Here is a 27,963-nt window from a genome sequence, read left to right on the forward strand (position 1 = left end):
CCACTGATTCTAGGGGCCAGAACCTTTCCACTCTCACTAGTCCCCAAAGCCACCCACCACATCAATATGTTATGTCCACAATGACCATGTGCCCAAAGAGGCCCAGGTATATCTGATGAACTCTGACTAAAGAATGCACAGAGAGGCATAAACCAGTTCAGAAAGATGAAAGGGTTATGCTTTGGTCTGGACCAAGTTGCGTATTGAGGGAAAAAGTCTATTTTGGACAGTGTAGAATACTGTGAAATCCAACAGAACAGGCACCTACTGCAGGTGTGACCTTGCATATGTTCTCTGATTCTAGTTCATTCATCTGTAAAATAGGAATATTAATACTGACTTTGCAGAAGTTTTGTGAAGGTGAGATATGTATGTAAATTGCTAAGCCTAGTGTCTGACAAAACAAGTATTTAATAAATAGTTGTTATTGATAATAACAATAATAAATGAGATACTCATTTATTTCTATACGAGAGGCCCGGTGCAAGAAATTTGTGCATGGGGGGGGGGGGTGTCCCTCAGCCCGGCCTGCACCCTCTCCATTCTGGGACCCCTTGGGGGATGTCTGATTGCTGGTTTAGGCCCGATTCTTGCAATCCGGGACCGCTGGCTCCTAACCACTTACCTACCTGCCAGCCTGATCCCCCTAACTGCTCTCCCCTGCTGGCCTGATCCCCCTAACTGCTCTCCCCTGCCAGCCTGATCGCCCCTAACCGCCTCTGCCTGGGCCCCACCACCATGGCTTTGTCTGGAAGGATGTCTGGTCTAATTAGCATATTACTCTTTTATTAATATAGCTCATTATAAAGCTTAATTCGAAAAAGTTATTAGTAAAAAGCAGTATAAGGCAAATGTCACTAAAGTGACTTCCTTTTGAGTCTGTGCACATACCAGCGTTCAAGTAAGACTCATTTTCTCAATCTTTGAAACCCTGAATGGTTTTATCAAATTTTATTTTCCCTAGCTTAATAAAAAACTGAGGAGAGATTGGTCTTGAATGCCTGTGTAAGTGACCTTGAAACTGTGTGTTTTTTAAAAACAACTTAGTTATTCATCCATAACAGAATTTGACAGGGGGAGTTGGAGCGGAGGGAGAGTGGCTGGTTGGGGGCGGGGTTAATGTGTGCTTTTCTAGGACTGTATGTGTTTATATTTTAAGTCTTGATGTACAAAGTATTCCTCCCCCATGGTCTCAAAGGCCCTCTGAGGCTACCAAGGGATTCCTTGGGTCAGGACGAAATACATCTGAAAAGTTAACTCACACTAAAAAAAATTATAATACTAAAAAGTATTATGACCTTTTTCCTTATAGCAGTATTTGTATTTTAAGAGGGATTTTCCCTAAAATATATATATATATATATATAAACTCAAAGAAAAAACTCTTAAAGTTTAAAAAATGCAAACACAAATGCCATAGAGATGCGGATGCAAGCACTTGGTATGCTGGTAACTAGAGCACTAGGCATCGATGACAATAGGGGGACAGAAACCTTCCTTAATACCCCTCACATCAGACTCCTGGGTGCTTGTTACTTCAGCTGAAAGTCTGTTTGGTTTCAGGCAAGCGATCTGCTCACACAACTCCAGGGTAATTGCTGTGTGTGTGTGTGTGTGTGTGTGTCTGTGTGTGTGCGTGTGCGCGCACGCGCGCCCAAGTATTGACTTCAAGTTGATACAGTGCACTGTTAGAATCTCCATAACATTTAGGGTCCATCTACCAAACAGGAACGCAAACCTGGCTTGCTTCTGACTGGTGTGAAATGTTAAAACAAGCCAGGAGCCATTCTCCTAACACGTCCACAGCCGACACGTAGCTAAGCTTACCTTTCTTTGGTCTGGATTTCACTGGCAGGGACTCCTTTTTTTCCATCGCTGCTTCTCTTTCTTTCCATCGGCGGATCTGTTCCTCTCTCATCTTGAAGAACAGGATCTGTTTCTGTTCTTCGCTGAGCTCTGCCAGCAGATCAGGATCTATGTACATCTCCGACAGTATCTGTTTCAGCATCTTCTCAGGCCTGGAGTCTTTTACACCTGTGGCAAAGGTTCTTGAAAATGGCTCCCAGGTGTGCCTCCACCCGGGCTGGCACCTGGAGGGACCTTCCCAGAGACTCACAGCGACCCCGAAGGGTTGGGACGGTAATTCAGCACACTGGCTCTTGGTTCCTGGCACCAAACATACTGCCCACAGTGCCGTTCATGAACCTGCAAAGAGCAACAGCCAGAAGCAGGCAGTATGAAAACGTGTAGGCGCCGGGCAAGGACGGGCTTATGAATAAAGCTTAGAGGAAATACAGTATCGCTTTTTGTTTCTGGGGCAGAGGAAAGAATAGCTGAGGCACACTTTGTTAACAGTTTGTGTAACCTCTATCCCATAATTTCCAAAGGTACTTTATCAAAACAAAACAAACCCTAACTTTTTACGGGTCAATCTCAGGGAAACAAAAAAATTAACAGAAGTTTGGCCTTGTCCCAACCAAGCCAACATATTATTACCTCAGAGCTAACAAACCAACTGTATGGCTGAGAAAAGAATTTTTTAAAAAGGCAAGGGAGGAAATTAAAAGGCTCTTTCCAAACAACTTATTTCAAAACAAAATACTGTTTTTTGAGACTTTACGGAATTACCCACCTCAAACTGAACCAAAACAAAACCATGTTCAAGGAAGGAAAAAGAAGAAATAAAAATTAGAGCATAATGCTATTTTCCCATTCCCCTTTAAAAGCAGCACTGAATAATGCAATTACGTACTCTCCTGTTAACAGAAGGACAATGCAATGTCCAGGCAGCCTGCTAGAACCGTGAAAACAGTGCAGGTGCAGGCGGGAACCCTTCCGTACATTCTGGAAGGTCACCAGGTTTTAGGTGTACCTCCTCCAGATAACCTAATTTAATAAAATCTAAACTTACAGGTCAGATAAACGGGGGGAATGGAGAGCTGACTCGGTTCATTACAAAGAATCCTTGCTGTATAAAAGAGTTGATTAGAGGCTCCTTTAAAAAGACTGTGAAAGTCAGCATTTGGAGTCACCGAAGGGGCCAGGAGAAGGGCATTTATGGGAATGGTAAGGAGTCATTCACTTGATTTCTTACCAAAGTGTAGCATGGACTAGTGCAGTCACAAGTGGCTTCACAGGGGAAGGGGGCTGACAATTCCACTGAGGTTTCGTTCTACCTTATACATTTCTGTTTGGTTGTGTGTGTGTGTGTGTGTGTGTGTGTGTGTGTGTGTGTGTGTGTTTAAATAGCAAACCTTCATACTTTTGTAATCAGAAGGAAATTATGTATACAATTCCATTCTGGAAAAACAAGACTTTTTACATGTTTCAATAGGATAAGATCACCCAAACTCTAAGAAACTGATTAATAATTTGATGCTTATAATGCCTCAATAATCTCACCTGCTCTCTCAAATGTCATTTCTCCAAACTAAGTTCAAAGGCTCTTAAACTTGAGACTAGTCACTAGTCACTTAGCCTCCTAATTCCTTCACCTGTTGTCATCCACACATCCAGATTGTGTTGCTCCTCCCACCCTCTGGGAATGTCCTTGCGTTTCCTCTCTTCCTCCTCTTCCTTGCAAACTGTCTCTCCACCCACACCAATCTTTTGAGACAAGTGGGTTTGCATACATTCACTAACTATTCACTGTGTAGCAAAGACCTTTACTGGGGCTGCAACTGTTCTTGCTAACTGCATCCTATAATCTATCTCCCATAGCATTCATCTACCTGAATGCAAATGGAACACTGTATTAAGAGAAAATTAAAATAGAATTAAAAGCAGTGTCTGACTCCAATTCAGCCAGGCATGCCTATTTTAGGTTCTATCTTTGTATTTTGCTTTGACCCTCAAAGGATATAACAGCCAGAGAACTGATGTCTGATAATGCTTTTTGACTTTGGTGTTCTAATAGCTTCCCAAGAGGCAGGGCTCACTAAATTCACACTAAGGGAGAGGTGTCCCGAGGCTGCCCTCGTGTCTGTAGACGACAGGAACCAGAGGAAGAATTTGGTTCCTCGGAACCCTTGACTCCTGCTCTGAGATGAAGGGATACGGAGCCAAAGTGAATGGTAACTCCTTAACATTCCAGTAAATGTCCTTCTGTTGGCCCTTCCATGGCTCCAATCGCTGATTTTCGTGGAAATAAATCATGGTAGGAAATGAAGAGCCCACTAATGCCGGAGGCTTCTGCTCTGTTCCCCATTTTGAATGGGGTGAATCCTAGCAACAGTAACAGCGTGAGTAAAGCCTAAAAAACGAACCCCCTGAAAGTCCCAAGTTCACATTCCTCCCCTCTCCCCCGCTCAGAGTACTCCTGGCAATAAGAACTTACACTCGCTGTGCCAGCCACTACCTTCAGCACTGTACCTGCATTCACTCATTTAATGCTTGGAGTTCAGCCCCTCACTTGCCCGGTACCACAGATGGAGAAGATGGAAATGGCGGAGCTGGGCAGCATGGCTCCGAGTTGGCTCAACTGTCCTCCATCCGTACAGTGGAGCATCCATGCAAACATCACCAGGATGTGGCTCTGCCTGTGAACTTTCCGAATGAAGACCAGCCAATCCTCGCAGCCATGGAAATGCTGAACTGAAGGTGTGTGACAGAGTGCCTCTGGGGCAGAAGCCTCACCCTGGCCATGTAGCTAAGCTTCGGGAGCGCAGGTGTTGTAAAGACCCCACCCTGGTCATGCTGGCCCAGGTGTGGGTGTTGTTTGCTCACTGTTTCCTCCTCAGTTTCCCCTCTCACACAACCACTGGGCATGGCACAAATGGTACAGACACTCACAGTGTGAAGGTCCCACAGCACCTCTGCCATGAGATGCTCCAGCTCTCACAGTTTTAGCGTTTTGTTTTGCCTGTCGGAGTCAACATGGATGGTTAGCATTGAAGTTAACTAGTGGATCTTGAAGGAAAGACACTGGCTTCCTTGCGTGCTCAGAGGATACTTGGGGACTGACTGAAAACTGTCTTGTGGGCAGGCTACTAAATAATACGCAGCCATTCTCAGTCTGTGGATTCCTGCTGGCGTGAATGAACTCTTTCCTCCCCCTGCTTTCAGATGGAAAAGTCAACCCAGCACAGGGTGCTCGGAGGACAGCCAGCAAGGGACCCCATTCGGCACTCCCAGCTCTGCCTCTCATGAACTGTGTGACTTTCGGCTGTGACTTCACTTCTCTGGACTCAGTTTCCTCATCTGTGAAATGAAGGCCTGCCCTGTGAATCTGTAATTTGAGGACTATGCCAGGAAATCTATGTGAAGTTACACGGGCAAGTGGAATCAGCCCGGGTGGAGGAAATAGAAATGAGGAAATTAATTCACTAGGGTTTTTCCCACTTTCACTGACTGAGAGGACAATTGTTGCTGATACTGAATCAAACTTGAATGCCTGTCCCCTAACATACTGAGCACAGCAAACTTCCAGTTATTCAAGATCCAGTAAAAAGAAAAAGCTTAGCTAACTCAGTTTTCTTCTACGACAGCACTTTTCTTAAAAGACAGCCATGACAAGCCCCAAGCCCACATCTGCTATTTATTCCAAAAATAAATTTCCAAGGGTCATAGGATGAGTTGTTTTCCAGAACACCCATAGATTAACTCAGGGGACATCTTCTACAGCCCTGTTCTACAAAACAAAAATTGTTTTCAATAACTCTGCGACAAAACAAAAACAAAACAGCCCTTGATACAGCCTAAATCATAAAAATACTATAGTACAGACAGTATTACTTTCATGTTATGAATATAGTTTGGATTTTAATTATTGTAAAACAGCCAGCTGTTTTCAGATTTTCAGTTATCTTAATTCAACTTTACCTTATTAATCTTTCTGCAAAAGGGCCATTCTTGAGGATAAAATGAGCTATCAGAAGTGAGAGCAATTTGTTAAGGTTTGTAAATATATACCATTCTTTAGAAATTTGAAATTACTGTACACATGGACTTATCTAGAAAATACCATTCGCATGCCAAATCTATGCCCACATATGCCTTCCACTTATTCACTTAAAAATGTTGGTATCTAAGTCGTTCCTATGAAACAGGCAACAAGTAAAAGCCTTTTAGGAGGCGAGGAGACTAAGTTCAGAGAAAGCTGCCTCCCTTGCCTCTTCCCTTTGACCCTCGGGAGGGAAAGACACCTCTGAGAACTGGACAAGTTGTGACTCCTCACTGTCACTGTCTCCGCGCCCATCCACCTCAGCTCCCGAAGGAACCCCGAGGGCAGGACAGGGCAGGGAATGCCCACTTGGTGGAGGAAGGTTATCGCCCCTCCCCACAACTGACCGGGACCCCTGTCCGGTCTGAAGCAGGCCGGCCCTCCGCACCCCAACCGTAGAGAGTACCCTATTTCTGACTGTCCGGGAAGGTCTGGGGCGGAGGAGGTCCCCACGGCTCTACCCACGTGGGTGCGCGTGCTGGTCCGTGGCGCAGTCAGCGCGGGGCGCCGTCGGGGGCCGCGGGAGGCCGGGCCGCGGGGGAGACTGGGCGCCAGGCCCTGTATGCGGGAGTCCAGAAACCTTAGAGCAGCCCTGACACCCCCACGCGGCCACCACCCTGCCCCCAGCTCCCTCGCCGGCGGAACCCGACTGACGTGTGCGCACACGCTCCTCGGGGACTCGGAGCCCCGCCCGCAGCCCAGAGCCGCCCGAGGCTCCCCCACGTGCCTGCGGCCGCCCCCTCGGGGGACCCCGTACCGCCACCACGAGCCCCCAGTCCTCGGGCTCATCCGCCCGCGACTCCAGACACCAGACACCGGACACCGGACACCGGCCGCCCGGTTGCCGAGGCCGAGATCGCCGCCCAGCCCTGCACCTGAGCCCACCCGGACGCGGCGCTACCGTGGGAGGGCGCGGGCCGTGGGACCCAGACTTAGCCCCGGGTCATCCCCAGCCCTGCGCCCTCCGCGATCCGGGGACCCCCACCCCCGCCCCCGGCCTTCTCCCAATCGCCCCTTCCCGGACCCCTCCCCACCCAGTGCCCACCTGCAGGGCCCAGGGCTCACCTGGCAGGGCCCCGCGCACCCGCCAAGTCCAGCCAGGGCGGCGGAAGCTGTCGGGGGAGGGAGGGATAGACAGAGGCACCCGCAAGCGGCACAGGCTGGCCGGACAAACACTCGGTGAGATGTTGGCAAACAGCGTCCCTCAGCCCGGCCCGCCCGCGCCGCCCCACCCACGGCCCACATGCCCGGGTGACTGGCTGCGCGCTCGTGGCCCCACCCAGGCTCCTGGCCGCGCTCCAGGGCGGGCGGCGGGGCCGGTGGCCTACACCCCAAGCCCGCTGTCCCAGGCGCACGGGCCCTGCAGCGGGGGTCTGATCCGGGCCACCCCGCCACCTGCACTCTGCGAGGACTGGTCCCGCCATCTCGGGCGCTGCTTAACTTATTAATATCAGCGGCCCAGCCCCTGCCCGCCCCCAGCGCCGCGCTCCTGACGAGGTGGAGCTTGCGGAGGCGGGCCGGCCCTTCTCAGTTACACCGAGTCGCCGAGTCGCGCCAGCCAAGTGGGCTCATCTGTCAGGTTCTGCTCCTGCGTCTCGTGCACCTTACTTTTCTTTTTCTTTTGTTGCCATTAAATAAATGGTCAAGCACTCAGGCACTTGCCGGTACAGGTGTGGCTTTGTGGGACAGTGTCCAAGAGGAGAAAGGCTGGAAAGGTGGAGATGGAAAACAACAGCGACAGGGCGGGAAAGAGAAAGGAAATCTGGAGGAAAGGTGAAGAAGTCAAGAATCTTGTGATTTTCGGCAAGAACAGGTTAGGGTGGTGCCGAAGGGAGGAGCTGACTGGGGACGGGAACAGGAAATCTTGCAGGGAATTGGAGCAGAAGCAGAGACTATGCACCACTGAAGAAGAGCATACAATGTGTGTGTGTGTGTGGGGGGGGGGGGCGGGCAAAGGGGGGAAAGCTTGATGTGGTAAAGCCCAGACTGCACGTGTTGGGGAAAAATAGGATAAAACAGTGAGCATCACCCCCCCCTCCCCGACCCACCCACTCTCCACAGCCTGTCTAGTAAATTCAGGAGCCTGACTTGTTCTGGTCAAATATTAAACTTTCTCATTCCCAGCCTCTCCAAACTGCAGAAGGTCAAGGTTAGAAAGAGAACTAGCAATTTAGGAATCATTTTAGGGATCCTAACAAGGGAGAATTGCTGGTTTAGGTTTGGTTCCCATTGCTTATTAAATGAGTGGCCTGTGGGGTGTTTTCTGGCTGGAGTGTCATTTCCCCCAGGTTAGCTGCTTTGGCCAGCTCAAAATGAACCCGAACACTTGGTGAATTGAACAGTTGATGAACCGTGAAGGGTGGTTCATTAGCCAGTAAAAATTCTATAGGACACTTGTAACAGCCAATTACCTTCTGCTACACTCCATCTCTCTCCACGTCCTGACAAGTCTTTCTTCATAACAGTGCTCCCACACTGCTACTGACCTCTCTGCCCTTCGGTTCCCCCCTCTGGAGAGTAGCAGTGCCTGCCTACTTCATGGAGTTGTTTCCAGGGTTAAGCGAGATAATACATGTAAAATGCTTTACACTAGTTCCTGGAAGTGGTAAGTGTTCAAACACATTAGCTCATATTATTTCACATCGCATGCTATAATTTCAAGTTAGCACTTCACACCCAGGTTATGGATTTTGCCTCCTAGACTACAAGTTAGCCTCGGTGATCCCCACCTCCTAGTACAGTCGTCCGTTCCTTTCCTGTGAGGGATACGTTCCAAGATCACCAGTGGATGACTAAAACCTCGGATAGTTCCAAACCCTATATATACCATGTTTCTTCCTATATATGCATACCTATGATATAGTTTAATTTATAAATGAGGCACAGTAAGAGGTTAATAACAATAACTAATGATACAATAGAAGAATTATAACAGTCTATCTATATAATAGAGGAATATGCAAATTAGCCGTGATGCCATCACGTCACAACTGAGCAGCAGGGACCTGAGGCTGCATGGCGTCTGGCTGGGGTGAGGGACCTCAGCCCCCCACCCGACAGGGCTTGACAGGGAACCTCAAGCTGTGCCCCCTGCCCTGTGGAGCTTGACAGGGACCTCAGACCATGTCACTCACCTGGCGGGGCTTGATGGGGGACCTCAGGCCACACTCCCCACCCTGGCACTGGACAGGGAGACCTCAAGCAGTGCCCCCCACCCCAGCGCCAGGGACCTCAGGCCACGCCCCCATCTGGCGGAGCTTGACGGAGGACCTGAGACTGCACCCCCCCACCCAACACCTGGCCAGGGGACCTGAGCCAGTGCCCCCCACCTGGCGCCAGGCTGGGGGACCTGAGGCTGCGCCCCCTGCCCAGAGGGGCTTGACAGGGGTGGGGCCAGCCGGGTCTGGGTCTCCTGCATTTTCGAAGCGCGTGCTGGTGGTGGGCAGGGAATTGACTCTAGGTCCCGCGGCGTGCCCCAGACTCTGACAGGAGGGATATTTTCATATACATTTTACTAATTTTCTTTCATCTCTGACACTTCTATTATAGAGAAAGGGCAAATAGCAATATTAAAATATTTCCTCTAATTAATTTCCTTTTAATGTGCACGAATTTCATGCACTGGGCCACTAGTATACTGTAATAAAAGTTATGTGAATGGCTTTGGGTCATTATTAAATAAAATAAGGGTTACTTGAGCACAAGTACTCCATACTGTGACAATTGATCTAATAATCGAGAGGGCTACTACGTGACTAAGGAATGGGTAGCATAGGCAATGTGGATATGCTGGACAAAAGGATGATTTATGTCTAGGGTGAGGCCGAGCAGGAGAGATTTCATTAGAATGGCACACAGTTTAAAACTTATGAGTTTGTAGTTTTGGTTGTTGTTGTTTTTCTGGAATTTACCATTTAATATTAGGACTGAGGACCAACAACAAATAAGGAGGGACTACTTTATGACGCTTCTGAGGTTAAGTTATAAAAGACCTTGTAGCTTGTCTTGGTGTATGTGTGTCTCCCTCTCTGGTATCATTTACTCTTAGGAAAGCCAACTGCTATGCCATAACCAGTCCTATGGAGAGTCCCACGTGGAGAGGGACTGAGGATTCCTGACAAGAGCCACGGGATGAGCTTGGATGTGGATTCTACAGCCCCGGTCAAACCTTCAGCTGACTGCAGCATTGGCCTGCAGCTTCAGTGCAAATTCATGAGACCACCCAATTAAGCCACTCTTGAATTCCTGAACTAGAACATTGAGATTGTAAACTTGTGTTGTATTAAGCCACTAAACTTGGGGAAATTTGTTACACAGCAATAGATAACTAATATACCTCCTCACTGGTCTTGTTTTTAAGCCAGTTTTGGCTAGCTTTCATGTATAGGAGATTTCATGCACTGGGTAGCCTATTTAAACACAGATCTGGAATCTCACCCCAGAGCTAAGAAATATAATATCTGTATGGCCCAGATATCTGTGTTTTGAACAAGCACTCCTAGGGGTTGGATCAAAGATAGGATTACAGATCATGCTGTTAGAAACTCTGCTCCAGGTCAGACATTTCTGAATGCCATTGTCAAATTCATCTTTTTTAACATTAATTCGAATCCTTCATTTGGTTGCTAATGCCCACCCCTCCTTTTTGTCCAAAGTAAGACATAACCTCTTACCAACGTTCAAGGACCGGAACAACCTAACATTAGCAGCTTTCAGCTTTATTGTCTTCCTAATACAAACCCTGCATTCAAATAATCTCTCATTTTCGGGCCCTAAACTGACACAGGCTCTGCAGCTTCACACTGTGACCTTTGTCTAAATGTCTTGCCCCACAACCTGACTTATAAAAACCCCACCTATCCTTCAGACATCCATCTTTAGGAAACCTTTCTTGCCTTCCCTCCCCTCCAGCCAGAAACAGTCCGTGCTTCTTCCATGTTTATATATTTGTATCACAAGTTAGCGTTTAGCACATCCAAGAACCATTGAATGAACACCTGCTAGGTGCCAGGGCCTGGCTGCCCTCTTCGCTGCAGCTCTGCCTAGTATGGTAGCTGTTGGGTGTGTTTACATAACTTTGAAATCATAAATGTCATGATAGCAAGAACTAGCCTATGCAAGTTTGAATCCTACCCACCACCCAGGCACACAGTAGGTATGCAGTGCATGCTAGTTGAATGGATGTTAACAGCCCAAATGAATCCAAGCTATACACACATAGTACAATCATTCCCTCAACTTGGAGCCCTGTATCTCTTTTCTTTTCTCTCCTTATCTCCTTCCCATTCTTCTTGCTGTGTATCTCTTTCCTGCATTTGTAAATATCCCCCTTCTCCTCCTCCTCTTTTATCTGTAGTTCTTTCTCCATCCTCTTCATTTTGTCTCCCCACTCCTCTACCAACTTCCCTTTTTGGTCCTTCTCTCCCATCTCCTGGTATTTCCTCTTTCAACTGGCATTATCTGGAACCCCCAAAATATATTTTTTTCTTAATTTTGAAAGTGGATAAAATATTTTCTATCACTTTAAAAAACATCAAGCAGCTGTTACTTATTTATGAGGCCCTCAATTACTCTTGCCCACCCTTTGGGTCAGGGCTCTCCGTAGGAAACATTTCCCCACTCCATGATCGAGGTTGGATTGTGGGAAGGATCGCTGCCTGCACCTGCTAACAACACTCCTGATCGAATGTGAGGTCAGGACAACCAGGCTAAGCATCAACTGCTGGCTGGCCACCAGCGAGTTAGAGACGTGCAATGGGTGTGACCAGTACCTGTGTCGGGAATGCCCCCAATGCCCTCCAGGCCAGTGTTCCCAGGGAAAGGCTAGATACCCATTTATGATATACTGATTTTTAAAGTAGGTCATTTATTTCCAGTAATGGGCAACAAGAAACTAACACCCCACATTTTAACTGACACGTTCCCTGGCATTCCTTTCAGAAGGTTGCTTAAGAACTCTGCTGCCCAAGGCTGTCGTGTACAGCCGCCTGGCAGGGCACTGTCCCCCTGGCGGGGTGCCAAGCAGAGAGGACAAAGCATAAAAGTGCCCCCGGGGCTGTAGAGCCCGGCAGCCTAGTGCTGCCAGGAAGGCTAGAGAAGCCACTTTGCAGGGTCCTAGGTCTATTTGTATTTAAGTTCTACAGAAAAGGAAAGTTATCTTCGGATTTTTTTTCGTTGTGCAAGAAAATAGGACGAACAATAATCTTTTATCTGTCATATTTTATCATCAGCATCAGAAAATCCAACCACTTTTTAAAAAAATTTTAAAGAATTAAGTTACACATTTGTCCCACAGTGACTATGAAGTAGATGTAAAAGAAAAAGACTAAACATTTCAACTTCATTAAAAATTGATCAAATCACAACATACATCCCAGACAAGTCATCGATCATTTAAAAAAAAAATGTTATGGAAGGTCTTCTGTAGCTTCCTGCTAGCAGTTAGATTTGATTTGCAACTATTTTCATTGCTTTAGGACTCTATGTGGGCTTTCATATTGTTCATCTTTGTAAATATTTTTTTTAAATAAATCTTTATTCAGATTATTACAATTATTTCTCCCTTTTTCCCCCATAGCTCCCCTCCACCCATTTCCCACCCCACCTTCTGCCCTTACCTACCCCCCACTGTCCTCATCCATAGGTGTATGATTTTTGTCCAGTCTCTTCATGAACCCCCCATACCCCTTTCCCCCTGAGAATTATCAGTCCACTCCCTTTCTATGCCCCTGATTCTATTATATTCACCAGATTATTCTGTTCCTCAGGTTTTTAATTCACTTGATTTTTTGGTTCACTTGTTGATAGATATGTATTTGTTGTTCATAATTTTTATCTTTCCTTTTTTCTTCTTCCTCTTCTTTAAGAATACCTTTCAGCATTTCATATAGTACTGGTTTGGTGGTGATGAACTCCTTTAGCTTTTTCTTGTCTGTGAAACTCTTTATCTGCCCTTCAATTCTGAATGATAGCTTTGCTGGGTAGAGTAATCTTGGTTGTAGGTTCTTGCTATTCATCACATTGAAAATTTCTTGCCACTCCCGTCTGGCCTGCATAGTTTCTGTTGAAAAGTCAGCTGACAGTCGTATGGGTGCTCCCTTGTAGGTAACTAACTGTTTTTCTCTTGCTGCTTTTAATATTCTCTCTTTGTCTTTTGCTCTTGGCATTTTAATTATGATGTGTCTTGGTGTGGTCCTCTTTGGATTCCTTTTGTTTGGGGTTCTGTGGGCTTCCTGGACTTGTAAGTCTATTTCTTTCACCAGGTGGGGGAAGTTTTCGGTCATTATTTCTTCAAATAGGTTTTCAGTATCTTGCTCTCTCTCTTCTTCTGGCACCCCCATAATTCTGATGTTGGTACGCTTGAAGTTGTCCGAGAGTCTTCTTACATTATCTTCAACTTTTTGGATTTTTTTTTTTGCTTTTTGCTTTTTCGGTTGAGTGTTTTTTGCTTCTTTGTATTTCAATTCTTTGACTTGATTTTTGTGTTCCTCTTGTCTGTTTTTGGGTCTCTGTATAATATTTTTTATTTCAGTCAGTGTATGTTTAATTTCTAGTTGGTCCTTTTTCATCTCTTCGAGGGTCTCGTTATATTTATCGGCCTTTTCTAGGATATTCTTAAAAAGCCTTATAACCGTGGTTTTGAATTCTATATCCAGTCGTTTGTTTTCCTCCATTTCTTTCGTTTGTGATCTGATTCTTAGACGCCGCATTTTCACTGCTTCCCTGAGTTGGTAGATTTGTGTGCTAGGTTTCCAATTTGGCCCAGTGGGTCTGCCTCCCCAGTTAACCTGAGGTGGACACTCTTGGTGCACCCCTTTGTGGACTGTGTGTACAGCCTTGTTGTAATTAAGTCTTGATTGTTGTTGGTATCACTGGGAAGAATTGACCTCCAGGCCAGTTGGCTGTAAGGATCAGCTGTGTCTATGCTGGGAGAAGTTCGGTGCTGGAGACAGCCTTATAGGATTAGACTTGCCAAATTGCAATAGCCTCTGAGCTCAGCTTGGATGGGGTGGAGTCTCAGCCTTGGCTTCCCGTCAGCCTTGCCCTCGCACGCACGTGTGTGCCTTCAGTCCTCTGCCTTCCCGGCTCCCGATTCTCCGCCCGAGAGTCCAGACTCCCCCCACAAGAGCGTGGTTCCCCAGGGGCTCGCCTGGAACTGGGGTTCACTGCAGTCAGAACTGGGGCTCAGTGCCGTCAGGAGCCTCTCACTCCCTTCCACTAGGGAAAGCCTGTGACAACCTCCGCAGCCTTTGTGCGCACTGGCGCGAGCACACTTTCAGTCCTCCGCCTTCCCCGGCTCCCGATTCTCTGCCTGAGGGTCCAGACTCCCCCCACAAGAGCGTGGGTCCCCAGGGGCTCGCCTGGAACTGGGGTTCACTGCAGTCAGAACTGGGGCTCACTTCAGTCAGAACTGGGGCTCAGTGCCGTCAAGAGCCTCTGACTCCCTTCCACTCGGGAAAGCCTGTGGCAACCTCCGCGGCCTTTGTGCACACTGGCGCGCGCGGACTTTCAGTCCTCAGCCTTCCCCGGCTCCCGAGTCTCCGCCTGAGAGTCCAGACTCCCCCCACAAGAGCGTGGGTCCCCAGGGGCTCGCCTGGACCTGGGGTTCACTGCAGTCAGAACTGGGGCTCACTTCAGTCAGAACTGGGGTTCAGTGCCATCAGGAGCCTCTCACTCTCTTCCGCTAGGGAAAGCCTGTGGCAACCTCCGCAGCCTTTGTGCGCACTGGCGCGAGCGGACTTTCAGTCCTCCGTCTTCCCCGGCTCCCTAGTCTCCGCCTGAGAGTCCAGACTCCCCCCACAAGAGCGTGGGTCCCCAGGGGCTCGCCCGGAACAGGGGTTCAGTGCAGTCAGAACTGGGGTTCAGTGCGGTCGGGGGCTCCCTTCCCCCTTCCGCCAGAGAAAGTCAGCCAGGCTCTCAGCCGCCCTTCCTCTCTGCGTGCACAAAGACCCTTTGCCGTACCTCCAATTCTCTGTGAGCTTTTCTCTATCCTTCTAGTTGTAGAATTTTCACTCAGTCAGCTTTCCTGCGGTTCTGGATGGTGTCCGTTCTGTCTTTTAGTTGTAGTTTTGAAATTGTTGTGTGAGGCAGCAGTTTAGGTGTTTACCTATGCCGCCATCTTGGTTTCTCCCCCATCTTTGTAAATATTAACATAAATGGTTGGTCTTTTATTCATCTTCTATGTAATTAGATTATGCTAATTGTTAATGTTTTCCCCTGAATTACCTCTATGGAGTTGTTTCTGAGAAGACATTCCTCCTTTTTTTGTGTCTCTCTAAGGCGGTGGTAAGCAGCCTGTGGCCCAGAGGAACTGCTACCTGAGGCTTTCGGATGGATAACTTCTACCCCAAGTGACCTGGGGCATCTGTGAAGACCCTGGGGTAAGCAATGCCTTTGACCTCAAAGCCAGAAAAAGGAGCAGAAGCAAGCTCGGGCCGGTGTCCTGGCATTCCTTGGACTTCCCAGGCAGCTTTGCGTAAGTCTCCTAATGCTAATCAAACCAAAGTCCCATCTCTTCCTTGGACCAGATTCAGAATCAGGTTTTGATTTCCTAACTGCTCTCTGATGTGCAGTCTTTGAAAAAAGTACACAAATTTGTTTTAGTTTTACAAGGACCTACTGCCAGTGAGCACAGAAGGAGCTCTCAAGCGCATGTTAGCATAACCCTGGCCAGTGTGGCTCAGTTGCTTGGGTATCATCCTGTGCACTGAAAGTTCACTGGTTTGATTCCTGGTCAGGGCACATGCCTGGGTTTCGGGCTTGATCCCAGGTAGGGGGTGGGCAGGAGGCAGCTGATCAATGTTTCTCTCTCTTCCTCTAAAAATATCAATAAAAATATGTAAAAAATAACCTAGAGAGATTTAATGTTTACCCCTTTGTCTCCTCCCTTAAAGGGGTTCTTATTTGATTGGGATAGGATGGAGCACAGACATTGCCACTTTTTCAAACTATCCTAGGAAATTCTAATGTGTGGCCAAGATTGAGAACCACTAAAATACGTAGAAACAAAGTTAATTGGTTACCGGAGATTTTGAAGGTGTAGTAATGGCTGCCCCTAGACTTTACTAAAATAGAAATGAAGCTAGATGTTCATTTTATTGGTCTTGAAGTAAGTACAATTACCTTGTCTGGGAATGGATGGTCCACCAAACCTAGCCTATCGTTTAATAGAGTGGAAATTCAATAGGCTGGCTCATTATGCTGCCCAATATATCTAAGACTTGCTAATTTCCTTCCTTTTACTGTTACCTGGTTATAAAACCGAGATATTCCCTCTGGCCTTTTGGTTGAGGAAAAGCACTTCCCTCTGGCCCAAAGACTCCCTCCCGCACACACTCCATGGCTCAGGGGTTCTCAGTCACTTCCTTGTCTTTCCTGGAGGTGGCTTCAGCTCTGCTCCCTAGAACTCCTGTTCCCCCCAATGAGCCATTTCCCTCAGCTGTTCTCTGTTTGCCTGAAGACTGTTCTCTAACTGGAAGTTGAAGTTCATTCTACCCTTGGGTAAAGTAAGACACGTTGCCTCTTCCTCCAAGTGCATGTTTAAATAAGAGCCAACGTATGACCTCAACAGTACATGCCATTGTTTAAGTTTGAGACAGAGAGTTGGTTTATTGGCATTTTAATGACAGAGAAATTTGTACAGCATCCAAAATAGAGTGAAAGTTATGGCCAGTAAATGACAGATCATGCTAGACAAACAGAGGGACATGAAAGAGGGTAGACTCCCTTTGGAGAAAGAAGTCTCTGTCCATATAGAATTTATTTAACCGCACTTGCCCCTCATTGGGATTGAGTACTGCACTTTTAAAGTCCTCATTAAAATACACTCAATCGTACAATATTTAGGGCTAGGAGGGATCTGGACATTGTTTGGACTTCACTTACAGCTGAAAAAAAGCGGGGGAGGGAGGAGCAAGGTTACCCCTTCAGAGCTAGTTAGTGGTATATCCAGAATTAATACAAAGAGTTTGTGACACATAATCTTCACAGCTATTATACTACATTAAATGAACTAGCTTATCTATGAACTAGTCTAGACTAGAGTCTTCCGGGGATTATGTTATTATCTGAATTCAGGAGAAAGTGAAGGGAACCAGTGTTGTTCTCCTAACATAAAGCCCCTCTGTGACTTGATGAAGAGGCAGGCAGGAGCTGTCTTCAGGGCTGGGATAGTTCAGGGCCAGCTGTGGGTGTAGGACTCCACTCCAGTCTACTGGGCTCACAGAAGACCTGCAGGGACCACATTAAGCTGTCAAGCCCCCTCTGGAGAAAAAGCTGAGGATGTGGTCCTCTTGAGTATAATAAGCAGGTATTGGTACAATAATCCGTCAGTTCTGAGTGTTTTCTTAGGTCAAATTCTGACCAAAGGCAGAGCATAAAGAGAAGAAAGGGCGGGGGTGGTCAGAAGGAACAGAAGGATCAACACCAGAAGAAGAATGAGACTGGAGGTGATTTTTTAAATGAATACATAACCCCGTTGCTTTCTTAAGTGAGCTTTCCTTTCCTTTGAAGCCTCAAACCCACACTCCTTATAGGGGCGTGGTTCACACCAGAGAGGCAAGAAGATGCATCTGGCTTCAGAAATGATTTTGAATTGGAAGAGGAGGAATTTCTCTGGTCAATACTGGCTTAAAAGCATGAATTTCATTGTTAGTGTTGCTACATGGTATGCAGCCCTCCTAAATGGGTGAATAAAAAATCTAATTAAATGCCCAGGAACAAAAGACTCAAATCTTACTGGTTTTCCAAATACTCTTTCCTAGTTAGACTCCATGAAAATAGTGTATGTCATTGAAGAGATGACACGTAATGGTCAGATAGAAATAGTTTCTAGTCCTCTGAGTGTGCTGGAAGTGATAATGACATCATAAATCTCTACAGATTAGCATTTCAGAGCACTTGAAGCTATTATTGCATTCAGTCCTCACAACATGTTTGGTGAGATAGGCCTGTGAATCTTAACTGACAAGTGAAGACACTTGATTGCAGGCCAACTCAATGGTTTGCCTAGTTTACACAGTCTTAGGTAGTAGTGGGACCAGGGCTGGGGACTCGTCAGTTCTAAGGCTCTTCCCCCTATACCCTACTGCCTCTGACATTTAACCCTGCTGGCATAGGAAGTCTGGAACTTTGTCTCATTATGTTCGTATCCCCAGATCCTAGCCCAGTGCCTGATACAGAGTAGGCACTTAAAGCATGTTTGTTGAAGACATGAATTGATCTAAATTTGGGCTTGCCCAGAAAGAATCAGTGCCTTCCTGAATTATGTGGAAACTAAGGTTAAGTAGCTTTGTAACCAAAGAAATTATCAATATGTTTTTTGGAAATATCTTAACTTCAGGAATGGCTCATATAGCTTGAATGTTCTGAAATGAGATGCTATTCTGCATGAAAAGAGGGGAGAGTCTCATGGGGATTATATTATTTATCTTGCCACAGAATCATATGCCTCTATTTTTATTTTCCCTTGAAGTTTTATTATTTTTCAAATTAGCATTCATTATATGCAATGATATAAATCTTTTATCCATAGAATATGAATGACACACGCTGGGTAACTATTGTTTGGAAATACATAGCATTTCTAGAACTCTGACACAGAAGGATTATTATTCACATGATTGGTCTTGTGATTTTAGTAATGTACCATCTTGAATTATTACTCAGCAGTTTCATTGTTCTTGGTTCTCCAATTAGATTATAAATCCCTTCAGATTGACTTGTGCATTTTATTTATTTTGTACCCCCTCATGGCTAATGAAGGACTAACTGCACAAAGATGGATAATGATACACCAATCAAGGCAAAGAATGTAGCGTTCCCTTGATGGCTCTTACTGTGGTCGAGAGATTATTAGTTCTTTAAATTTTCATCTTAATCCAACTTAACAGATATTGTAGTTGGAATAGAATTCTGTTTTATTAAACTCCTCATAGTATTTTGTAAGAGTTATATATTTTTATTCTAAAATATTTTGTTGGTAGGGGAAAAATATAGACAGAATTGAGGGAACTACTTCTAGTATATTTGAGTTAAGAAGAGAAGTCACATGTTACTCTCCTTTCTATTCCTGCTTTTCCTTTTCTTTCTATTCAAATAACGTGTTTAAAATCTACAGGTGTGGTTTCCATTGCTAAAGTGAAATGAAAATGAATGGTTGCTTCTGCTTGATTATCAAACCTGCAGTAAATGCCTGTTATTGCTGGGGGGAAAGGGTAATGAAAAGAAACAGTCCTGACGGCAATAATTATAATATCTAAAAGGGGGAAACTTCATAAATAAAAACAATTTTAATCATTTTAATAAAGGGATAAAAATATAAATACCACAAAGGCCACAGAGACAAAGCTGAGAGCTTTTAGGAGAAGATACATTACATTGACTTACATGGCAAGCTCCAATGATTATGATAGAATGTATCTCACATTCCCTCCTTCTTCCTATAGCTTATTGGTAAGGAAATGGTGGAAATTCATGGGTCAGACACAGAGACAGTTGGGGTTGTCAGTGAGGCTGGACACATAGTAGGATTTTAAGGCTCTAGGATTTTAGGAACATTTTCCTTTTAAAAAAAAAAATCTATAATTGAAAGTATTATAGATGTTCCTCCTTTTTCCCTCCAATTGTTCCCCCCAGCACCTGGTTCCTACCCCACCCCAGGCCTTCATCACCCTATTGTCTGTGTCCATAGGTAATGCATATTGCATACAAGTTATTTGGTTAATCTCTTCCCGAAACCCCCTCCCCTCTTCCCTCTGAGATTTGTCAGTCTGTCCCATGTTTTCATGCCTTTATTCTATTTTATTCATCAGTTTATTTTATTCATTAGATTCCTTGTTCATTTATTTTGATTTTTAGATTCAATTGTTGCTAGGTATATATTTATTGCCATTTTATTGTTCATATTTTGATCTGTTTTTTCCCTTCTTCTTCTTCCTCTTAAAGAATACCCTTCAACATTTCATGTAATACTGGTTTGGTGGTGATGAACTCTTTTAGCTTTTCTTGTCTGTGAAGTTCTTTATTTGACCTACAATTCTAAATGATAGTTTTGATGGGTAGAGTAATCTTGGTTGTAGTTCCTCACTTTTAATATTTCTTGCCATTCCCTTTTGGCCTGCAAAGTTTCTGTTGAGAAATCATCTGACAGTAGTTTGGATGCTCCCTTGTAGGTAACTATCTGCTTTTCTTTTGCTGCGTTTAATATTCTCTCTTTGTCTTTAACTCTTGGCATTTTAATTATGATGAGTCTTGGTGTGGGCCTCTTTGGGTTCCACTTGTTTGGGACTGTCTGAACTTCCTGGACTTATAAGTCTGTTTCTTTCACCAGGTAGGGGAATTTGTTTTGTCATTATTTCTTCAGATAGAGTTTCAATATCTTGCTCTCTCTCTTCTCTTTCTGGCACTCCCATAATGTAATGTTGGTTCGCTTAAAGTTGTCCCAGAGGCTCTTTACACTATCTTCATATTTTTGGATTCTTTTTTCTTTTTGCTCTTCTGATTGGGTATTTTTTGCTTCCTCATATTCCAAAACATTGATTTAATTCTTGGAATCCTGTACTCTACTCTTGAATCCCTGGACATTATTCTTTATTTAAGTTAGTGTATGCTGAATCTCTGACTGGTCCTTTTTCATGTTTTTTATGTTCTCACTAAGGTTCTTGAAATTCTCAGTAAGATCCTTGAAAGTCTCACTAAGAACCTTAAAGCTCTCACTAGGATCCTTGAGTAACTTTTTAACCATTGTTTTGAACTCTGTATCTAGTAATTTGCTTGTTTCCATTTAATTTAGTTATTTTTCTGGAGATTTCTTCTGATCTTTCATTTGTGACATGTTTCCATGTCTCCACATTTTGGCTGCTTCCCTGTGTTTGTTCCTATGTATTAGGTAGAGCTGATATGTCTCTTGGAATTGGTAGAGTGGCCTTGTGTAGTAGGTGTCCAGTGGCAGCCTTCCTAGTCACCTGATCTGGGTACTCTAGGTGCGCCCCTGTGTGGGCTGTGTGCACAGTCTTGTTTCAATTGATCCTTGATTGCTGTTGGTGCCACCAGGAGGAATTGACCTCCAGGCCAATTGGCTGTGAGGACCAGCTGCAACTACAATGGAAGAACTGCTGTGCAGGAGATACCCCTATGGAGCAGGACTTGCTTCCGTGGTACTTTGGTGCTCACTGAGTCTGCCCCTTGAGTGTGTCACTTGTGGATGTGTAGGGTTATAATCTGGTATGGTCTGAAGCTGTCCACCGGGTGTACTGGCTCTAGGCCTTCCAAGAGGTGCAAAATCAGCCACTGCCTGTGGCCACCCTGCAGGAGCTACAGAGAGATCTGCAGATGGCTGCTACTTGTGTTGGGTGTGGAAGTGCCCAGCTGTGAAGCAAGGCCGGCTGGTGCTAGTGCCAGGTCTTGGGCTTCTTATTGATAGGTATGGGGCACACTGACACCAGCTGCTGCTTGTCTGAGAGATTTTAGGAAAGTCTGGAGTCTAAGCCAGGACAGGCCATTCATATGGAAAAGCCACTGCAAACAGCTTGGATGGGGCTGCAAATTGGATGGGGCAGGGTCTCAGGGAATCACTAGGACAGGGCAAACAGTGTGAGCCAGGTTGATGGAAACTCAGATATGGCTGCCAGTCAGCTCTGCAAAGGGGGAGGTCCCAGTACAGGAACAATGACCCCTGCGAGCACCTCCATCTGGGAGAAAGCTCTGAGTTCCTGCCCCAATGCCAGACAATCCCGTTCCTCCATATGTCCCTGGATCTCCCCAAGCTGCCACCCCAGCACTGGAGCCCAGAGGGAGCGAGTCTAAGTAAGTTCATGTGTCATTCCTTTAAGAGGAACTACCTGGGTCTCCAGCAGTCTCTATGTCACTCTGCCACAATACCCCGATTTTTACAGCCCAAAGTTACAGGGACTTCTCTTCCCAATTCTGGATCCCTGGGCTGGAAGTCTGGTGTGAGGCTGGGACCCCTTGGTTCTCATGGGGTCTGCAGCAGAGATATCCCTCCCTATTAAAAAAAAAATGCCACACGTGGGTGTTGGAACAGACCATTCTAAATCTCTACCCCTCCTACCAGTCTCAATGTGCTTTCTTCTTTACTTCTCTAGTTGCTAGGACTTCCATTAAGCCAGATTTCAGGCATTTCTGAATGATGGTTGCTCTGTATTTTAGTTGTAATTTTGATGTGGTTGTGGGAGGCAGCGAGTATCAGTGTTTACCTATGCCACCATCTTGGTTCCAGGAATATTTTCTTAATTAGAAATGTTTAGTCCTCTGGTCTGATCTTTCTAGCTTGTATCAGTTCTATTTTGCTACATAACAAACACCCCAAAAACTTAGAGACATTAAACAAGAACACTTTAATATTTCTCATGGGTGGTTCTGTGGGTTGGTTGGATGGTCATTCTGCTGGTCTTGCCTGGACTCACTCCTGTGCAACTATTTTCCCTATGTTTGACATTAACTGGAACCTGGGAAGGCTGGAACAGCTGGGCTTCTCCCTGCATGTGGCCTTTTACTCTCAAGGATTCCAGACCAATTTCTTCACATGGCAGCAGCAGCATTTCAAGAAGACAAGTCACAGTGTGCTTCAGCTCATGTGCCAAGTCAAGAGTCAAAATAGTAAGGCAGGATAGTAAGAATAGGAAAATTCCTTGGCAAGTGGAATGGGGAAACTGAGACAGATAGCTGAGCAAACTGGCCAAGCAATTTACAGCCAGATATAGAAGGTCGCCTCCCTAGAGATAAGATCTAGGCCTCAGTTGTATTTCAGCTCCAGGGCTAGAAAAGCAGCAAAACCAGGTGGGTGAAGCCAGAACCAGCTGCAGTGACTAATGATCCCCTGCCCTGGTGCTGACCAATCAGTGGAGACCATGATCCTGAATGGGCACACCTGGAAAAGCTGATGAATATTCTATTGAGACCTCCCCTAAACTCCCTGTATAAAAACTCTTAAAGCAAAGGACCAGTGCACACAATATCTCCCAGGAGCAGGCCAGCACCTTCCCTCACAGGTCGGCATCTCCTAAACTCTAAGGGTCCCCATGAGACTTGCAACCAGGGAAGCAATGGGCAGTGGCAGCTTGTCCTGAGCTAACCCCCTGAACCTGTCTCCAAGGCTTCCTTTTCTCTGACTTCCCAGTGAACCAAAGTAGTCCTGCCTCAGTTCTCTCCTGTTGCTTCTTCTATCCTAGGCCCTCCCTTGTTTCACTTTAATAAACGAACTCTCAAAATCATTTGGATTCATACTGTGAAATCTTTCCTGCGTGAAGTCAAGAACCTACACACTACCTGGCAGATCCACTCAGGGCCACTTCTCCTTTCCAATAACAGCAGGAGGGACAACACATTGGCATGGATACTGGAAAGTGTGACTCATTGGGAACCATTAGTGTAACAAACTACCACACAGTCTAATACAGAACTCTCTAGATTATGAACAGTGTGCCCAGGGAAGCTCAGAGTTGTGTAGGAATTTATTCTCTTGTGTCTTGGGATGGCTTGTTTCTGCAGATGTCTGATGTAAAGTGTCTGGACAACTCAAAAATTAGAATAAATCACTGTGGTACTTCTTAAAAGGATCTTTCCTCTCTTCCTTCCTCCCTTCCTTCCTCCCTTTCTCCCTCTCTTCCTCCCTCCCTCCCTTCCTCCCTTCCTCCCTCCCTCCCTCCCTCCCTCCCTCCCTCCCTCCCTTCCTTCCTTCCTTCCTTCCTTCTTTCCTTCCTTCCTTCCTTCCTTCCTTCCTTCCTTCCTTCCTTCCTTCCTTCCTTCCTTCCTCCCCCCTTCCTTCCTTCCAAGAGGGACAGTGGCTTGCCCATACTAACTTAGCATTAAAGACTAGAATTCAGATCTCAATCTAATGATCTTTGCACAAACCATCTCTCTCTCCATCCCCTGTGGATATATTTTAAACTATACATTGAGGGTTTCTCAGCTAAGACGTTATGTGATGTTTAAATGTTTATAATTAGCTTAATATTTCCTTTACTTTTCAATGCCATAAATGACCCCTCCCAATACTTTATAATTTCTCATTGATTTTCTTTTCACTATGTTTGACATGAACTAATAGAGACACTAAAGAGGAATGGCCCCAAGCCAGATCTTACAGCACTGAACCTTACATTCCCAAAACAATGTTCCCTCTTGTTTATTATTAACATTGATTTGCTTTGTTTTAACTGGTATTCTGTGAGACGAAGTTCTGATATATGATAACTTGGGTTGTTTTTTAGAAGAGAGGTGATGATTCCACATCAAACAAACCTCAACTTGTAACTGAATTCAAAGTATATTTTTAATAGATTTTAATTTTCCTTGAGCCTAAGGGTATAATTTCACGAACAATAGAATGCTGAACAGGAGCAGATGTTGAGTACATCTTTCTGTTGTGCTTTTTGTATGAATCAGAGTTTCCCAGTCCGTAAGTTATTATGTGGAGATAAGTTAGGCATCTCATGGAAGCCACAATAGTGTTCTCAGCTTGCCTGACCTGATTTAAACCAGGAAGTAACTTGGGCATTAGGATAACAGGTCCCTGAGCAAGCCTTACATTCCTTGTTTTATATATAAAGTTCAGGTTGAATAAATAAACAAGCCAAACAAAAACTGAATATTCATGATCTGTCTCATGAGTGCTTATGCAAATTCTGTCACCCATCAATTGTTCTGAACTTCATCGTCATCATCATTCATGCTCTTCTCATTTGTCATCAGTGAGCAAATTATCATTCAGGCATAAGTACATTTGAAGAGAATGGAGAGAAAAAGGGGGACATCACAGGAAATAAAGTCAGGATCTTTTTTCTGGGGGCGGGGGCGGGAGAGTCCATGAAGCAATTTCAGCCTGTAGGAAGGAAAGCTGACATAGTTCTACCATATTCTCCCTCAGTCAAAATTTTGCTTGATTCTGAGTGCCATGTTTTAAGATGACATCAATCACAACCAAGTGCAGTTTTTCCAGAGAAGAATGAATAAGTGAAAGATAGTTAAAGGAATTGGGGATGGTTGGTCTGAACAAAGAAGGCTTGAGGGTATGTGGGAACATCTGCAAATGTCTGAAGGCATTCATGTGGTCACAGGTATGGCTTAGTTAGTGCTGGTCCTAGAAATACTTGGGACAAAATTAGGACATTTGAAATCAGTTATTACTCACCATATATCTCATCTCTTCTGGTAATATTTATTAAATGAAGGACAACCAGAACCTTATCACCACCTTCACATTTTCCTGTTCCATGTCTTTACTTATTGCAACAGTGGGTTTTGTTAACCTAAAAATAAAAAGCCAACGTGAAAAGCAACTGGTATTTATTTGAGATCACAGAATTGCAATTCAGGGGCACAGATTCAGGCAGAAACCCAAGTTGTGTCCCAATTACAGGGTAAAGGCAAGGGGTTTTATCAGAAAGGAAAGGGAAATGATTACCTGAATAGGAGAAATAAATTTCTATTAGTGCTAACAAGTTGAATTATTCTTTAGCTATACAAGGCTGATTACTGATTCTACCTTCAGGAGTGTCCATAGTCAAAAGTCTCTATGGTCAGAATGTCTTCTTTCTTGTTTGTTTTACTGAAAATTGTTTGTAAGACATTGTTACTTTGTTGCGTTGGCCCAGTCCAAAGGTTATTTTGCCCAGTTCAAACATTCCAAAGGTTCAGGGAGCACGACATACAAGCACTTCCTCTGGAACAGCTGCTCTGACTCCATTTTAAAATAGCTCCACTTATGTCAACTTTTCAGTTTCATAATCCTTAGTTTTGGCTGTGTCTCCTTTCTACTAGTAAATATGTTCACCCACCACTACTGTTTCTAGTCTATTACGTTTCTAGTATTAAAGCTCATTCTCACACTGCAGAAATAACCCGCAGGTCTGGCTGCCTGCTGTCACAAACGCCAAACTAGTGAGACAGGTACTGGTGAGAAGGAAATTGGTTTACTTAAGTTGTCAGTGACTTGAGAAGATGAGGGAACTCCTGTCCTCAAAAAAAAAAAAAAAACAAACCATCTTAACATCTCTCGTCAAGCCAGCAATTCTTATAGGGAATTGGTGGGAACTTGGATGGAGGAAAATTCCTAGGGGAAGTGTAGACATGCAGTTTCTTTTGGGAGTAAGGGGAGGGGGGATTAGAGGGGAGTTGAAAAGCTCCTTCTCATGCTCACTTCCTTGGTTCTGATGTTATCTTTCTTCAAAAGGGCATCTGTGGATTCATAGAGGACAGGTGCAGATTTATGGCTGGTGCCAGTGCTCCTCTCCCCCAGAATAGGCTGCTCTAAGTGGTAATGAAAGCGTAGGGTTGATTTATACGCTTTAAGGAAACACAGGGTTGTTTATACATCTTGAGAAAATACAGAATACATAACTTTGATCACTGAATTGATAATGTTAAAGTGTTAAGGCATGGTTACAATTCCACAGTTTTAGCCTATCACATGAAGCAACACCATTTCATCCCTTTCCTCCGTGTCACCTACCCCTCACTCATAGGACTTTGAGACCTGATACAAAGCTTTTCTCTCTACTCCAAATCTTGCCATCTTCTGTCTATAACCTGGCTCTTCTCTGTCTCTGAATATTTGAACATTGCAACTTATGGCCACAACCTACTATTCTCCCAGTATTCTCATTAACTCACTCTGTACTGCTCTTTTAACTCAAATGAACTTTGGTTCCCTTAATTCCCTCAATTTCCTTGGTTTATCGGCTACCCTCTCCCCTTCCTGTATTCTCTCCCCACACTTATCCTTGTTGATTGATTTCTTATCACCACGTTCAATTCCCTTATTCACTCCCCTATTTGCTGGAGAAAGAAAATTACACAATAATGAAATAAGGGCTACTATGAGTCATGGCCCTAACTTCATCTGGACCCTCAGGCTTCCCATCAGTTCCTCTGCTAGTCTTGGATCAGCTTCTTCCCCAGGTGTTTTCATCAACTACTCTAAGCCATTATCACACTCTTCAAGTCCTTAGTTCTCAATTTCAGCAAATGACCTTTCCTCCTCTCTTGAGAAAACTGATGCTTTTAGACACGCTGGGTGTATTAGTCAAGGTTCTTTGTTACAAACAACAGAATCCAATCTACTGGTTGAATGCCATGCTTGTTAAAAGTTATTTTGTAGTTCAGAGAATCTCCAGAAGGACCAGCGAGCCAGCTTAGAAGCTACCCGGCTCCAATCATGCCATGGGGGCTGTTTTAAGAAACACCAGTACCAGAATCCAAACTTTAGTTTGCACTAGGCACTGATGATGCTCAGAACTGGATGTCAGAATCTCTGTTCCTATTACATTTGACTTCACTTGCCAAAATATGGAGTCTGCATGGACCCATCTCCTCACATTGTTCCTTCCAAGTCAATATCTCCTGCAGAAACATCTGACTTGATGGAAGCTAGATCACATACCCTTCCCTTTGCCACAAGGAATGCCAGGAGCATGAGGTCTGGTTTCTACCTTGTGGAGGCAGGATTCATATGTGGAAAATTCATAGCATGATCAAAAGACACTTGGCAACTACACACATGGTAAACATCTTTTATAATCTCTGTCGGTTTCTCATCCCCCTACCTAAAAATTTATCTACCTCTATACCCATTCATGCCTTCTTTCTGCCAATCACTACTTCTACCTTTGGAGGTTATTATCATTATTTCTGTACTTGATTCCACTACTTTCTGTTTCTTCCATGTTCTCTATCTATTATAGCCTCTCCTTTCTATATTCTGAGTTTTTCTCTCTTTTGACAATTTTCCTCAGTCAATGAATATATTCAAGTATCTCCCACCCTAAAAACATTTTCATAGACTCCCATAATTTGCTCTCTCCTGCTTCTCAATCTTCTTGAAATAATAAAATAAGTTAATCATTTCCATTTCTTCATCCACTATACACCCCCAACCTATTGCTATCACTCTCTGGCTTAGTCCTCAATGCTCACAACCCTGCTCTTATTATTTCACTGAAACTGCTCTTATTATATCAAATGAATGTCCATCAATTTATCAGATCCAATGAACACATATTAAT

At 44.8% G+C, this 27,963-nt stretch overlaps 1 protein-coding gene across 4 annotated transcripts in view; it reads right to left on the reverse strand.

Annotated features, from left to right (window-relative positions):
- Positions 1-27,963, reverse strand: part of SH2D4A (SH2 domain containing 4A) — a 108,871-nt gene that overhangs the window by 42,462 nt on the left and 38,446 nt on the right. Inside the window, exons 4-6 of one of the 4 annotated variants that reach the window (XM_080660431.1) lie at positions 25,092-25,209; positions 2,117-2,205; positions 1,828-2,034 (exon numbers count right to left, since the gene is read on the reverse strand). In XM_080660431.1, coding sequence (XP_080516557.1) covers positions 1,828-2,008 — 181 coding nt within the window. In that variant the 5' untranslated portion in view covers positions 2,009-2,034; positions 2,117-2,205; positions 25,092-25,209. Of the gene's footprint in view, positions 1-1,827; positions 2,206-6,406; positions 6,589-6,986; positions 7,394-25,091; positions 25,210-27,963 lie in introns of those variants that run through there. The other 3 variants (XM_080660428.1, XM_080660429.1, XM_080660430.1) reach the window with 3 other exon arrangements.

This window comes from Plecotus auritus (assembly GCF_963455305.1).
Source record: "Plecotus auritus genome assembly, chromosome: 3".
Lineage (NCBI taxonomy): Eukaryota > Metazoa > Chordata > Mammalia > Chiroptera > Vespertilionidae > Plecotus > Plecotus auritus.